This window comes from Diadema setosum, chromosome 17 (assembly GCF_964275005.1).
Source record: "Diadema setosum chromosome 17, eeDiaSeto1, whole genome shotgun sequence".
Classification (NCBI taxonomy): domain Eukaryota; kingdom Metazoa; phylum Echinodermata; class Echinoidea; order Diadematoida; family Diadematidae; genus Diadema; species Diadema setosum.
The window spans coordinates 11,738,526-11,752,256 of NC_092701.1; the positions used below are offsets into that span (position 1 = coordinate 11,738,526).

General features: G+C 40.0%; 1 protein-coding gene across 1 annotated transcript in view; it reads left to right on the plus strand.

Annotated features, from left to right (window-relative positions):
- Window positions 1-13,731, plus strand: part of LOC140241184 (uncharacterized) — a 105,755-nt gene that overhangs the window by 79,936 nt on the left and 12,088 nt on the right. The window contains exons 48-54 of the mRNA XM_072320943.1: window positions 1,485-1,669; window positions 2,703-2,903; window positions 3,861-4,002; window positions 4,559-4,746; window positions 6,124-6,339; window positions 10,831-10,972; window positions 12,449-12,624. Of these exons, the coding sequence (XP_072177044.1) occupies window positions 1,485-1,669; window positions 2,703-2,903; window positions 3,861-4,002; window positions 4,559-4,746; window positions 6,124-6,339; window positions 10,831-10,972; window positions 12,449-12,624 (1,250 nt within the window). The remainder of the gene's footprint in view (window positions 1-1,484; window positions 1,670-2,702; window positions 2,904-3,860; window positions 4,003-4,558; window positions 4,747-6,123; window positions 6,340-10,830; window positions 10,973-12,448; window positions 12,625-13,731) is intronic.

Consider the following 13,731-nt stretch of genomic DNA (forward strand, 5'->3'; position numbering starts at 1 on the left):
TGGCGTCCGTCACAAATGTTAAAGTTTACCTGCAAGACTCTCTTATGATGCATAACTTGGCAACTGTTACAGCAATGGCAGCCACACTTGGATGATAGAAGCACTAGGGGTATCTTCATGTTATGGTGTTGTCGGAGGTCATGTGATGATGTCAAAGGTCATTTGAGGTCATATATTAAAGAATATCTGCAAGATTCTCTTTTCTATGTTAAAGTTTACCTGCAAGACTCTCTTTTGACAAATAACTTCACATAAGTTGCTCAGATTACAACCTAACTTGGGTCATAGATGCACTGGGGGTACCTTCATGTTATGGTGCCGTTGGAGGTCACAGGATAAGGTCAAAGGTCATTTGAGGTCATACGTTAAAGTTTACTTGCAAGACTCTCTTATCACATGTAACTCGACACATATTGCTACAATGGTAATCAAACTTGGGTGATGGATGCACTTGGGGTACCTTCATGGTATGGTGCCGTAAGAGGTCACATGATAAGGTCAAAGGTCATTTGAGGTCATACGTTAAAGTTTACTTGCAAGACTCTGTAACTCAGCACATGTTGCTACAATGGCAATCAAACTTGGGTGATGGTAGATGTCTCTTGGGAAGTTGGAGGTAACCACAAGGTCAAAGGTCACAGACAGGGGTCAACAAACTTTTAGGGCCCAATGTTAAGTTTTTAGGGCGCATTTCGTTTATGGCTCATAGCTTTTGATCCCTTTGTCTGTTTGTAACCAAACTTGAATGGAAGATGTCCCTTGGGGATTTGAAGGTCGTCACAAGGTCAAAGGTCACAGACAGGGGTCAACAAACTTTTAGGGTCCAATGTTATGTTTTTAGGGGCGTTTTGATTGTGGCTCATAACTTTTGATCCCTATGTCCATTTGTGACCAAACTTGGACGGTAGATGTCCCTTGGGGAGTTAAAGGTCATCACAAGGTCAAAGGTCACAGAAAGGGGTCAACAAATTTTTAGGGCCCAATGTTAAGTTTTTATGGCGCGTTTCGATTATGGCTCATTACTTTTGATCACTTTGTCCGTTTGTGACCAAACTTGGATGGTAAATGTCCCTTGGGTGTTGAAGGTCACCACAAGGTCAAATGTCATAAGCAGGTCAATTAACTTCTGGGAGTTATAAAAAATATTAATTCCTTGTACGTGAATGGGCAAGACACAATTTGGCACTTGCCTTGTTTTTAATAGGGGGAAAGTGAGTGACAGTATATTAATGCTCAAGTGTGTAGATTGTAGTGGATTACCAAGTTGTATTCAGCATATGCATTTACGTAGAAAGTAAGTATTTCACTGACAATCCTAACGTTTCATCTTGTTTCTATATTTTATCTTTTGCGCTCTATTTCTTTCTTCCTACCCACAATGTCGTCTCTCCTGTCTGTAATCCTTTTCCATCTTAATCCTGCACCATGCCCCCAACGCCTCCCCCCCCCCCCTCCCGAAAATCCACCACGGTGAAATAAAAAAGGCTGTGATCGCTATATCAACACCACTAATGAGAACCTGCAACCGGAGGTTCCCTACAGTGCGGTTGCGGAGAAGTGTTCCTACGAGTACGTGAACACAGAGGGCGGTTGCCATAGCCTGGTCTTCATCTCCATCGACCTGCCCGAGCGCAACGAAGACGGGGAGTGCGACAGAGACTATCTCGTGGTACGTGTTTTTTCATTCGAGTTCACTCAGCGACTGACTCTCTCTCTCTCTCCTGGCTAGGGTGTGCTTGACGAGATTTTTACAAGGACGTTTGTCTAGAAATGCCTGTTGATGCATATATGTAAATGAGGAATATATAATGTTGTGTGTGCTAAATTTTGCCTCAAGTTGGAAAAAGATGGAATGAGAAGTGAGATTGGCTTCAGTGCTCATGACTCAAATCTGGTCTGAAATTCAGGAGGGACTGTTTTTCATCAAGAAAAATTTTACACTGATTACAATTTATGTGTAGTATAAAGTGAAAAACAGAAAAATGATGTGCAAGATACCATGTGACTAGAACTCAAAAATATCACCCAAATGTACTGTGTGACTAGATTTTACAGAGCAAATGGAAGGGAATGCTGAATTCTTTTGAAAAATGGCAAGAACATGCTCGTTGAAACATTGGGAGTGAGTAGGGCCCTTTTCAGGGTCACATACAAATGCCCAAAAAGGAATACATTGTGCCCCATTAAGCCTTCTACCACCCAGGGGAATGCCATGCTCATCCAAAGATGCACAAAAGTAACATGTTGCAATTGATGTAAAAAATGATACAATGTATTTAAGAATTGATTGAAACACATCTGAACATGTACCTGGAAAATGCATCATACAGATTACATTAGAGGCCACCGCTCTTGTTCTATATTCCCTTTTGCAAATTATTGGTTCTAGAGTCATCTTGTTAAATTATTGGAAAGAGATTGGATTATATGTGCAGACATTTCATGCAATAATGATTATATAAAGTTTTCTAAGAAATATGTACTGTAAAACGAGGAATGTTCGTGTGCATTTTAATTTCACGAGAGCCAAGATTAGCGAAATTGAAATGCATGTGAAAGTTCTTGTCTACACTATATACATTGAATGTTAGAGGTAACTTGCGAAATTTCATGCTGCGAAAAAGACATTATCGTGTTTTACAGTATACGTATATACTATACAGTTTCATAGTACGTTTCCTCTTTTTTCCATGCGTGAACAGTATGAGGAGGAAGGTAATTACAGCCGTACGATTATCATCTGCGGTGACAACGCGCCGTCCATCACTTCACGCTCCAGCGAGGTGACGCTCACGCTGGTCACAGACGGCGTGGTTGACGAGGGCTTCGACGGCTTCCGCCTCGCGAACGGTTTCGTGCCTTGTCCCCAGTACGGCTTCGTCGCTGACGAGGAGTTCGGAGAGGTGATGATGCCATCTGTAGTCAATTTGTGATAGATTGTATTATATTGTTCCATATCTCTTGTCGGTTTCTGTACAATGTATCTAAAGTTATAACTGTGTTATATGTGCAGACCGTATGCATTAGAATTGATTAATTTCAATGATTAAAAGTGGAAATAATCTAATTTATATTAATTTAACAAAAAAACACAATTTGCATTGGATTTGCACACGATATCGTGAATTTGAGCTGTTTTCAGGTCGACATGCATATGTAAAACATTATGTAACTTCAGAACGGTGTACCCAAATGTCATAAATTTGGTCTCAAAATATGCGGGAGACTTAAATGAAAAAAAGTCATGAAATGACGCGACACCATCTTTGCGCATTGTGGAATCATGGCGCGAAATGTCGAGGGGATGGTCAATTTGACCCCCCCAGTTAGAACAGGGTTAAAGGGATGGTACAGTATTGGTGGAGATGAGAATTGGGCGTCTTTGTGAGATACCAAGAAAACACTTCTGATATAGTACAGAACATACCATTTTAAGAGGAATTCAAAGTTTATGTGATGAAAATCGGGTTTTGAATGACTGAAACATCCAAAACAAAGTAAAACAAAGCGATCGTAATAAAGTGTGGGTCCCACACTTTATTAGAATAGCTCTTTTTTGGATATCTCAGCCATTTTGAAACCAATTTTCATCAAATAAATGTTGAATTCCTCATATAATTACATGCTCTTTCATATTTCATAAGAGGTTTCTCATTATCTCACCAAAAAATGTTAGAAACATGAAAAGTCTTAACCAAAACTATACGATCCCTTTAATAACATGGAATTGCACTGAAATAATGTACATCGTCAAACATTTACTGCATTGTACTACATAGCACTTTTTGCTTAACGAGATATTCTTCTCCCCCCACCCCTCCCCCCATCCCCTTTCTCCCTATCCTCTGTGTGGTTTCCAGTGCGATGTGACCTGCGGGGGCGGTTTCCGGTCCAGGAACGTGACCTGCATCGACCTCTCGGACGGGATGGAGGTGGCCGACCAGTTCTGCTCCGACGCCAGACCAATGGAGTTCCTGCCGTGCAATGAGGAGCCGTGTCCAAGTAAGTGTGCAACCCCTACAGGACTTTGATGCTGTATATTGAGAATGGGATAGCAAGTTATGCACTGAATGAACTTTGCCAAATTATGACTAGTTTTTATGTGTACATGCCACTATGTATAATTTGTATCTATAGACATATACCTACATGCACTGAGTTGAAATGTATACCTTTCATCTGAGGAACGGGTCTATTGCAAGGTCTCGAAAAATTTTTCGTAAAGGCAAAGACTCTGGAAGTGATTTTTAAGTTTCAGCTTAGTTTTCATATTTTTTTTTTCTCATGAAATGACAGGTTATGTCAATATCTGGTTCAGTATAAATTCATCAATTCTTTGATCCCATGGAGTTGACAATAGAAAGTAGACACCAGCAAGAAGAAATTTTCATGATTCTTTGTCTTACTCATCCTGGCTTGTACTCGTTCATCTGGTTGCTCCGTTTCAAGTGGCATGCTTTAAGTACTTTCAAGACTGCCAAGTTCTGTAACAAAGAAACAGATCAATTTGACCTTTTCCACTGTATGCACCACAAATCTGAACTTTGACCCTATCCAGCTTGTGACCAGTACATCAATGAGACATCAATCACCATCACAAGCCCCGGCTATGGCGAGGGCGAATACGAGGCCAACCTGAACTGCCGCTACCTCATCGACTACGGTTCCCAGTGCGTGCGACTGACCTTCCTCAACTTCGGACTCCAGATGGCGGATGCCCGCAACCGGTGTCGGGATTATCTCGAGGTGAGTTTGAGTTTGAAGCAGTGACCTTTCTCAATCGATCATGAACGTCGGTAATATCAAGAACCTCACGATATACATGTATTTTGGATTATACTTGATTTGTTTATAGATCATTTTATTTGCTGACCTTTAGTCAGAGTTTAAAAAAAAAAAACGACAGGTGTGCTGAAAATGGCCAACAAATTAGAGGTGACTTCAGATGCCTGAATAGAATAAATGTTCATGCTCTTGTAATGTTACAACAAGAAAGTTGACAGTGACATACGGTGTGGATTTTAATATGGAAAGATTAAGTCCAAATAGAGGATATTATATTCCACATACTAAGAATCTTGCTATAGGATTGGTCAAGAGATAATCACATGACAAAGCGCAGTTTTGCCCATCACATCACCTGAGAAGAAAAGTTTGTTACACTCTATGATGATAGTCATTTTGTTTCGCTGATCTCTTAGTCCACACAGTCCTAACGCGTGATATAACTTATAATTTTGGGTACGCGCGAAATAAAAGTGCGTTGCACTGTGGTCTATCATTTGACCTGGGTCAAGTGATAGACCACAGTGTAACGCACTTTTATTTCGGTGCCACACGCGGGGTGCCGAGCAAATTCGTTGTTTTGTCATCTACGCGCGTACGTCTAAAGTAAACTACGTAGCCTAAGCCCTGAGGATACCTAAAGAGAGCTAAAACAGTTTCAGATGTGGAATAAAATGGGAATATCTAGGACCCTAGATGTGGAATATAAAGCAAATAATCAACTTTTAGTTTCAGGCAATGAGACAAACTATCACTTCCTCGGCGATCTGAATGTGTACGCTATCTTTCCTTAGCTGCGCTTCGGAAAGATAGCTACATCCAGATCGCCTCGGAAGTGATAGTTTGTCCCATCACCTTCACCAACATTGATTATTTGCTTACTAACTATACATGTAGGTTGGGGATGAAATGCAAGCCTTTGAGATGGACCAAAGGACACACCAAAAAAAAAAGGTTTACTCTGTGTTCTAAGTTAAGAAAATTGAGACAGAAAGAAAACAAAATATTTTTATCAATTTTCTTAAATATTCATTGTGTTATGGCATGACATTTTGGTGTTCTTTGTACTGTGTGATACCAAATGAAACTTAGTCTTGAAATGTTCCATATACTATATATAAGTCCACATGAACTTCTGCTTATCACTCACAGTAAAGCAATGTAACAATCAGCAAAAGAATTCCTATGGAGAAGCAGTGTGGAAATTTGTGATGCATCTTTTCCATACAAGCTCAGTTTGTGTAGTCACTCAGCGGTAGAGGCAAGTATAGACTGCTTCAAGTTTCTCTCTCCAGCAGTTATTAGCATCTTGCACCCTAAACTTGAACCACTGTGCAGATCAGTGACCAAGCAGTAAGCACAGACCACCTGACGCAGCAATACTGCGGTGACGGCCCCGGCCAGTTCTCCACCTGGGACTCTCGTAGCAGCGAGGTGGAGCTGACGTTCGTCACTGACGGAACCGAGACGCCTGGATCTGAGCTTGGCTTCGAGCTGTTCCTGGCCCCCATCGAGTGTCCCATGTTTGGCTTCGTCTACAGCAACTTCTCCGAGGTATATAACTTCTCTCCATTGGCTCTTCTATTGACCCCATCACCTTTTTCAGGATTTCATTATTTACTTTAGTGAATCTTTACTATTTGCAAAAACTTCTTGTTTTACTGCAATTTTTATGCCTCCACCACAAAGAGGTGCCGGAGGCATCATGTTTTCAGGTTGTCAGGCCTTCCTTCCGTCCGTCCGTAATGAATTTTGTGGACAGCGTAACTAAAAAACCTTTTGAGGTATCCTAATGGAACTTGGCATTAGGGGGTGAAGTTGTGCCTATTAACTTTTGAGTGCACATGCTCAAGGTCAAAGGTCAAGGTCAAATGCTCAAAATTTCACTATTTCCCCCATATCTATGCAATGCCTGAAGATATTTTCTTGAAACTTTGTGTATACATGTATTACTCAATTAAGATTCTCTGGTGAAAGTTCCAAGTCATGAGGTCAAAGGTCAAAAGGTCAAGTAAAAATATTAAAATTTTACTTTTTTCTCCATATCTTGGAAATGTTTTAAGGTATCTTCATGGAACATAGTATACATGCATGTACTGACTGGCAGTAATCACCTAGGGATTTTGGGGTTCATGGGGTCGGAGGTAAGGGGTCAAAGGTCAAGGGCAACACTTCAAAGTTTTACTTTTTCCCTCATTATTTATGCAATGCCTGCAGGATTTTTTTAACGTGGTGTATGCATGTATAACCCAATAGAGATTCTCTGGGAAGTTTTTTTTATGCCTCCGCCACGAAGTGGTGCCGGAGGCATTATGTTTTCGGGTTGTCCGTCCGTCCGTCCGTACGTCCGTACGTACGTCCGTACGTCCGTACGTCCGTACGTCCGTACGTCCGTCCGCTTTCGTTTACGCGATAACTTGAGAATTATTTACTGGAATTTTACCAAACTTGGTCCAAGTATGAAGTATGATAGGGCAATTATTTGATTAGATTTTGGGTGAAATCGGCTAAAGGTCAAAGGTCAAAGGTCAAGGTCAAATCATGAAATTGTATCCGTTTACGCGATAACTCAAGACTGGATGGAGCAAATTTCACCAAACTTTGTTGGAGGATGATGTATGATGGGACAATTACTTGATTAGTTTTTCAGTGAAATCGGACAGAGGTCAAAGGTCAAAGATCAAGGTCAAATCCTAAAATTTATCTTTTTACGTGATAACTCAAAACTCGATGAAGCAGCTTTCACCAAACTTGGTCCAAGGATGATGTATGATGGGACAATTAGTTGAGTAGATTTTAGTGACATTGGCAAGAGTTCAAAGGTCAAAAGGTCAAGGTCTAATGCTACAAATGTTGCAATTTCCCCCATATCTATGCAATGCCCAAAGGTATTTTCTTGAAACTTGGTGTGGACATGTACTACTGCGTAAAGATTCTCCAGAGAGAGTTTCATGTCATAAGGTCAAAGGTCAAAAGGTCAAAGGTTAGGTGAAAATGTTGCAATATCACTTTTCTTGCAAATGGTTCAATGTATCTTCGTGGAATTTGGTACATATGCATGTACTGTCTGGCAGGGATTATCTAGGGAATTTAGGGGTCATGGGTCAATAGTCAGGGGTCAAAGGTCAAGGTCAACTCCTCAAAATTTTACTATTTCCCTCATATACTAGTATATGCAATGCTTGTATTATTAGTTTCAAAACTTAATACATGCATTACCTAATGGAGATTCTCTGGGAAATTTCCAGCCCAGAAGGTCAAAGGTTAAGGGTCAAAGGCCAGGTTTCAATGCCCCCCCAAAAAAAAAACACACACAAAAAAAATCTATACGCCTATTGGGAGAATCATGCATTATGGCGGAGGCATCAGTCGCCATAGCGACATTTCTAGTTTTTTATTCAATAAAGGTCAAAGGTCAAAGATCAAGTGAAATTGCTGAACTTTATATCTTCCTCCATATCTCGGAAGTGGCTCACGTTATCTTGAAACTTAGTATGTTCTGCCCGAAAGTGATTCTCTTATGAATTCTAGGGTCAAACGTCAAGAGTCAAAGACCAGATGAATATGGCAACAATTTACTATTCAATACAGAAATTGCACAACTCTGTACCTTGAAAATTACTCAATGCATCAACTTAGGAAAGGGTCAAAGTCAAGTAAAAGTCCTAAAATCCCCAAATACATGCTCTCCCATTCTTCCATTGTAAACCTAGGTCAAGGAAGGTGAACATTCAACACATTTGTGATAAACATGTCATTTTGATATTTTGCCAATTTTGTGATAATGCAATCACACATTGTCCACATGGACTATAGACCTATTAGGAGAATTATGCATTATGGCGGAGGCACACCAGTCGCCATAGCGACATTTCTAGTATTCTTTTTTGTTGTTGCAATGTCCAGCTCATAAACGGCTGGGAAATGTGTGGACTTCTTCCCTTTTTCTCATGCTAAGTTTGCACACATTGCTGCAGTATATTTGTGCTTTCTGTTCTTTGAAATGCGACTTGTGTGACACCATCGTTGTACTTGTATACTTCTCCACCATCAGATATGAGAGGTCTGTTTACACCATCTCACCGGAGGCACAGTCCCCTCTTCCAGTTGGATTTTATAATATGACTCTGTTCGCCACAAGCTTCTCATGCTGCACTATTCATTTTGGTCTCTTTAATGCCAATGTTCAGCTCTGTATCCCCAAGGTTGGTCGGGCATACCAATTGTCATCTATATATAGACTTGGTATTTTACCCCCACCAAAGAGGTTATGATTGGCTGGTGTTGACTTTTTTTGTTTGTTTGTCTGTGTCTGTAAAACAACTCAAAAAATTTGTGGACAAATTTGGATGAAATTTACAGGAAAAGGTGATGATGACACAAGGAACAAATTATCAATTTTTGGCAAGTGATCCGGATTGCTGTCTGGAACAAGGAACATTTTTTTTAATTTTAATACATTTTTGAAGGATTCTCTATAATCTACAAACCTGGGAATTGAAGCTGTCCATATTTGAGCACATGCTGTAGGGGCAGCAAGAAGCTAAGGTTGAGACACTAGATAGGATTCTTTCACACTTGGAAATAGGGTTTTTTTACCTTAGAAAATGTGTGGAAATGAGCTGCGTGGTGGAGGTCTGTGCTCTCCGAATGTTTTCATGCCTCCGCCAACGAAGTGGCCGGAGGCATTGTATGTTTTCGGGTCGTCTGTCTGTCCGTCCGTCCGTCCGTCCGTCCATCCGTCCCGTTTTGTTTTTGTCAATATCTCAAGAACCATGTGGTGGTTTTACATCAAACTTGTTATGAGGGTATATCCTGGGGGATAATACTTTAGTTGGATTTTAGGGTCACGGGGTCAAAGGTTAAAGGTTACAGGTTATTTTGTGAAAAAAACAACTTTTGGTACAGTATTTTATATACTATGAGACATGAACGTTTAACTTGGTGTGAGGGTAGAGTATGACAAGACAAATATTCACTGGCATTTAGGGGTCAAAGGCCAAAAGATCTAAGGTCAAGAGAAAGTGCTAAATTTCACTTCTTCTTTAAACTTATAAAAAGGGTCAAAAGTTGGGTACAAATCCCTAAATACCTGCACTCTTATTAGACAGTATAACCATTCATCCAAATAAACCTAGTTCAAGGAAAGTGAACATTCAATGCATTTGTGACAAACCCGTCATTTTTAATATTTTGCCAGTTATAATAATAATAATAATAATAGTGGCTACTTGTATAGTGCACAGGTCCACTTTTCAGTGCTCATGGCGCTTCAAAAATGAAAAAATATCATATATTTACATGCATATACATATTCAAACATTTCAACAACGAAAAAAATGGTTAACAAAAGCAAATATATACCAAATAAAGAATACAACATATATCAATTAAAAATACAATATTAATCCAATATTAATGACATACAGCAATTACAGTCCTCAGTATGAAAGGAACAGATAAGTTTTAAGTTTGGATTTGAATGACTCTGTAGATGACAGTTCCCTTAACTGAAGAGGTAACTGATTCCACAATTTTGGTCCCATAACGGAAAAAGCATGATCACCATACCCATGTTTTACTCTGGGTGTTTGGAGTAAGAATGCATCTGATGATGAACGTAGCCTTCGTGTCGGATTGTATTTTTGAACAGAATGTCGGATTGTATTTTTGAACAGAATTACTTATGTATATTGGGGAAAAAGAATGAACTGAATGATGTACTAATAACAGAATCTTGAAAATAATCCTTTTTTCTACAGGTAACCAATGTAAGGAACGGAGAACTGGTGACATGGAATCAAACTTATTAGTAAAAGTTGACAATCGGGCAGCAGAATTTTGCAACCGTTGAAGTTATGTGAAACCGTCATCACACATTGTCAAGACATTGTGCTATAGGCCTATTCGGAGAACCATGCATTATGGTAGAGGCATACCAGTCGCCATAGCAACATTTCTAGTTTCTAGTTTGGACTGGTTCCTTCCCCCCCCCCTTTTAATCACTTTTTGTACATTCTGAATTTTACTTCTGGTATCCTGCAGTGTTCAGTATCTTGCGGAGAGGGCATGCAAACGAGGGACGTCAGCTGCGTAAACCTTAATACTAATGCCGTGGTTGATGATTCTCAGTGCCCCGAGACCCCGCCCGAGGCCACAGCATCATGTAATCTGGGAGAATGTCCGTGTGAGTATTTCCAGCAATAGTCCTTGTATATCTAGGCTCAATTATGAGGAAGATACCCTGGTATTTAATCAATACTCTTTTAAATTCATCTTCCCAATTTCAGTGACTGAGATGAGTCAAAAATATTCTTTGTTGCAGTTTTGTTTGTGAAAAAAAAGTTGCAGAATCAAATGAAATGAAATAAGAAAATGGTGCTTGTAAAGCATCTACTACTCTGTAGATTCGCCATAGCTGCAAAACTAAGCTTCTGAAGCTGACTTTGATGAGTGTAAGTGATTCCCCTTTTTGTACAGTTGTACTGAAATGTAAAAATTTCAAACAGTGGCAGATTTCAAACACTTGGTGTCAACAACAATGTGCCTGTGCCAAAGAGACCTGATATTTGATAATGCATCACATGTGGGTTAAATATTGCACAACCCCCTCCCCTGCCACCCCCCCCCCCTCGAAAAAAAGCATCAAAGCAACACTTTCATAGGTAGTGCCTTTTCCATTGTGAGTCTTTTTCAGTTAGTTTTTGTTTAGCTCGCTTCTCATGCCCACCATCAAAGTCTAAGGGGGGAAAAAAGTTCTAATCCCATGACAAAAGTAGGGGTCTGGCAAGTTTATGTCCGAACCGCAGTAACATCAGATCATGCTATTACAATTGGTCAGATATTCTGAGGAGCAACTTCATATGTGATGCGCTACAACAAAAGGATTCTAAAGTTGCTGACGGCTGAGCCGAGAAAATCGACTTGGAAGTCACATCATCAAAATTGGTCAAAACAATCGGATTTCCGTTTTTGGCATAGTTTTGTAGTATAATGTTTTGTCTATCATCTGCCAAAATTTCGAAGCTAAATGATCGGAGGAAAGACAAGAAATCAGCGTTTTTCTGGACCATGGTTTTCCGACTTCCAATGTAAGAGAAACGTGTCCAAAGATTTGGATTTAGCGGCGCAGCTGGACTACGCCCCTAGCAACGTGGGAGTGGTCTTATTGGTCAGTGTGTGGCATCCTGATTACTGATTGGTCATGCGTAGACCGCTGGTGCTAAGCTTGAATGAACATTGCGGAGGTTGCTAGGAGCGTACCTTCTATTGTCAAGCGGGAAAAACTGTCTCGCCTCCCTTTGATCATGATAGAAAAAGAAAACTTTGAACTCGTTTTTCTCGAAACTCTGATTTCCTCAACCACTTGACATGCGCTAATAAAATCATCGATATCTCCGCAACCGAGTACTTTTATGAGTTGTGCTATATATGAAATTAGAGTGAAAGATTAAGGGAATAATGTCATGCCTTTTCAGAAAATTGTCCTCCTCCAACTTTCGGATCCTTTTGTTGTAGCGGGTCACATATAATGTAAGATGATGCTTTTTTTTTCTCCAAATTTTTGCCACCAAGTGAAATGAAAGTAGGTACACAGTTGTAATTTGAGTGAAGAAGAAATGCAAAGACTAGAGACATATATTGGTTTCTCCCCCTTTCCCAGCTTGCGACCGCTCTTTCAATGTGACCCAGACTATAATAGCGGAGAGCTCTCATCCTTATCCCAGTCTTGCGAATTGTGTCGACACGTTCACCTCCTCTGAGGGAATTTGCGTGGCTTTGTCCTTCATCCTCCTCAGGCTGGAGAACTCAATGGATTGCATAAATGACTCGTTGACGGTAAGGAGGAATTGAATCAATGATTTTGATAATCGTGATAAATTTCTTGACTATATTGGACTGTGACATTGTATATCATCATTGGAAAGTGAATTTTTGCATTCATGCTCTTTCAAAATCATAAGGGGAGCTACTGGTAGCCGATGTCGGGTTCCAAGATTTTTGTTCGGAAATGGAACGATACAGGAAAAAAAAAAAAAGAGTGCCCTCTTTTTTGCCATTTTTGCACCCTGTTTGCACCCTGTTTGCTATAAAGATTAATATTTTGTTCAGCTTGAAGTTTCACTATGTGTGTGTATGTGCAGATGTGTATATTTTTGTTTCAGTTGGGAATCCATACACATCTTTCCAAAAAGTTGAGAAACAATATTGACTACAATACAACTGAATTTGAAACACCCGTCCACCCCTTCATCCAATTATGTATGGTCATCAAGGATATTATTTCAAGGGTAGTCTTTGCATCAGGGTGAGTGCTTCAAAACATTATACATGCAGCATCAAATATGTCGCTGGATACACTGAAATGCCCATATTCTCAACTGATTCAACTTTAGTGCAAAAGAAGTCCCAAATGATTGTGAAAAGATGATAATAATAAATAAAAGCTAGTTTTAATATAGCCCACTTCATATTTCTGACCAGCACTGACAGTGCTCTCTCTCCACTCCTTGGGGAGCATACCAGCCAGTCGCAGCCATTTTGCAGGCATGCACTTGCTATTCAAACAACATAGACTTTCTCATCGTATGGAGTATTCATTTATACTCCTGGGTGGAGAGCAGCAATGTGGACAAAGTGCCGGGCTGAAGGGCAAACGTGTTTGGCTTGACGTGGTCTCGAACCCATGAACCATACCACACTCGCGTCATACAGAGACGATCCACTCGGCCACGACACATGATATTTGATAACAAATACAAACTACAGAAACCTGATATTTGATAGAAAAATAAAAAACCAAACCCCATGATGGAGCAATGTGTAAAGTTTTTTGTGCAGAACGTACATTTTCAATACAACTATAGTTTGATAGATCAACTTTAAGTGCTGCTCAGGCATGTACTGCCATATAAGAACCCGCCAGCTTATGGTCTGAATAATGTA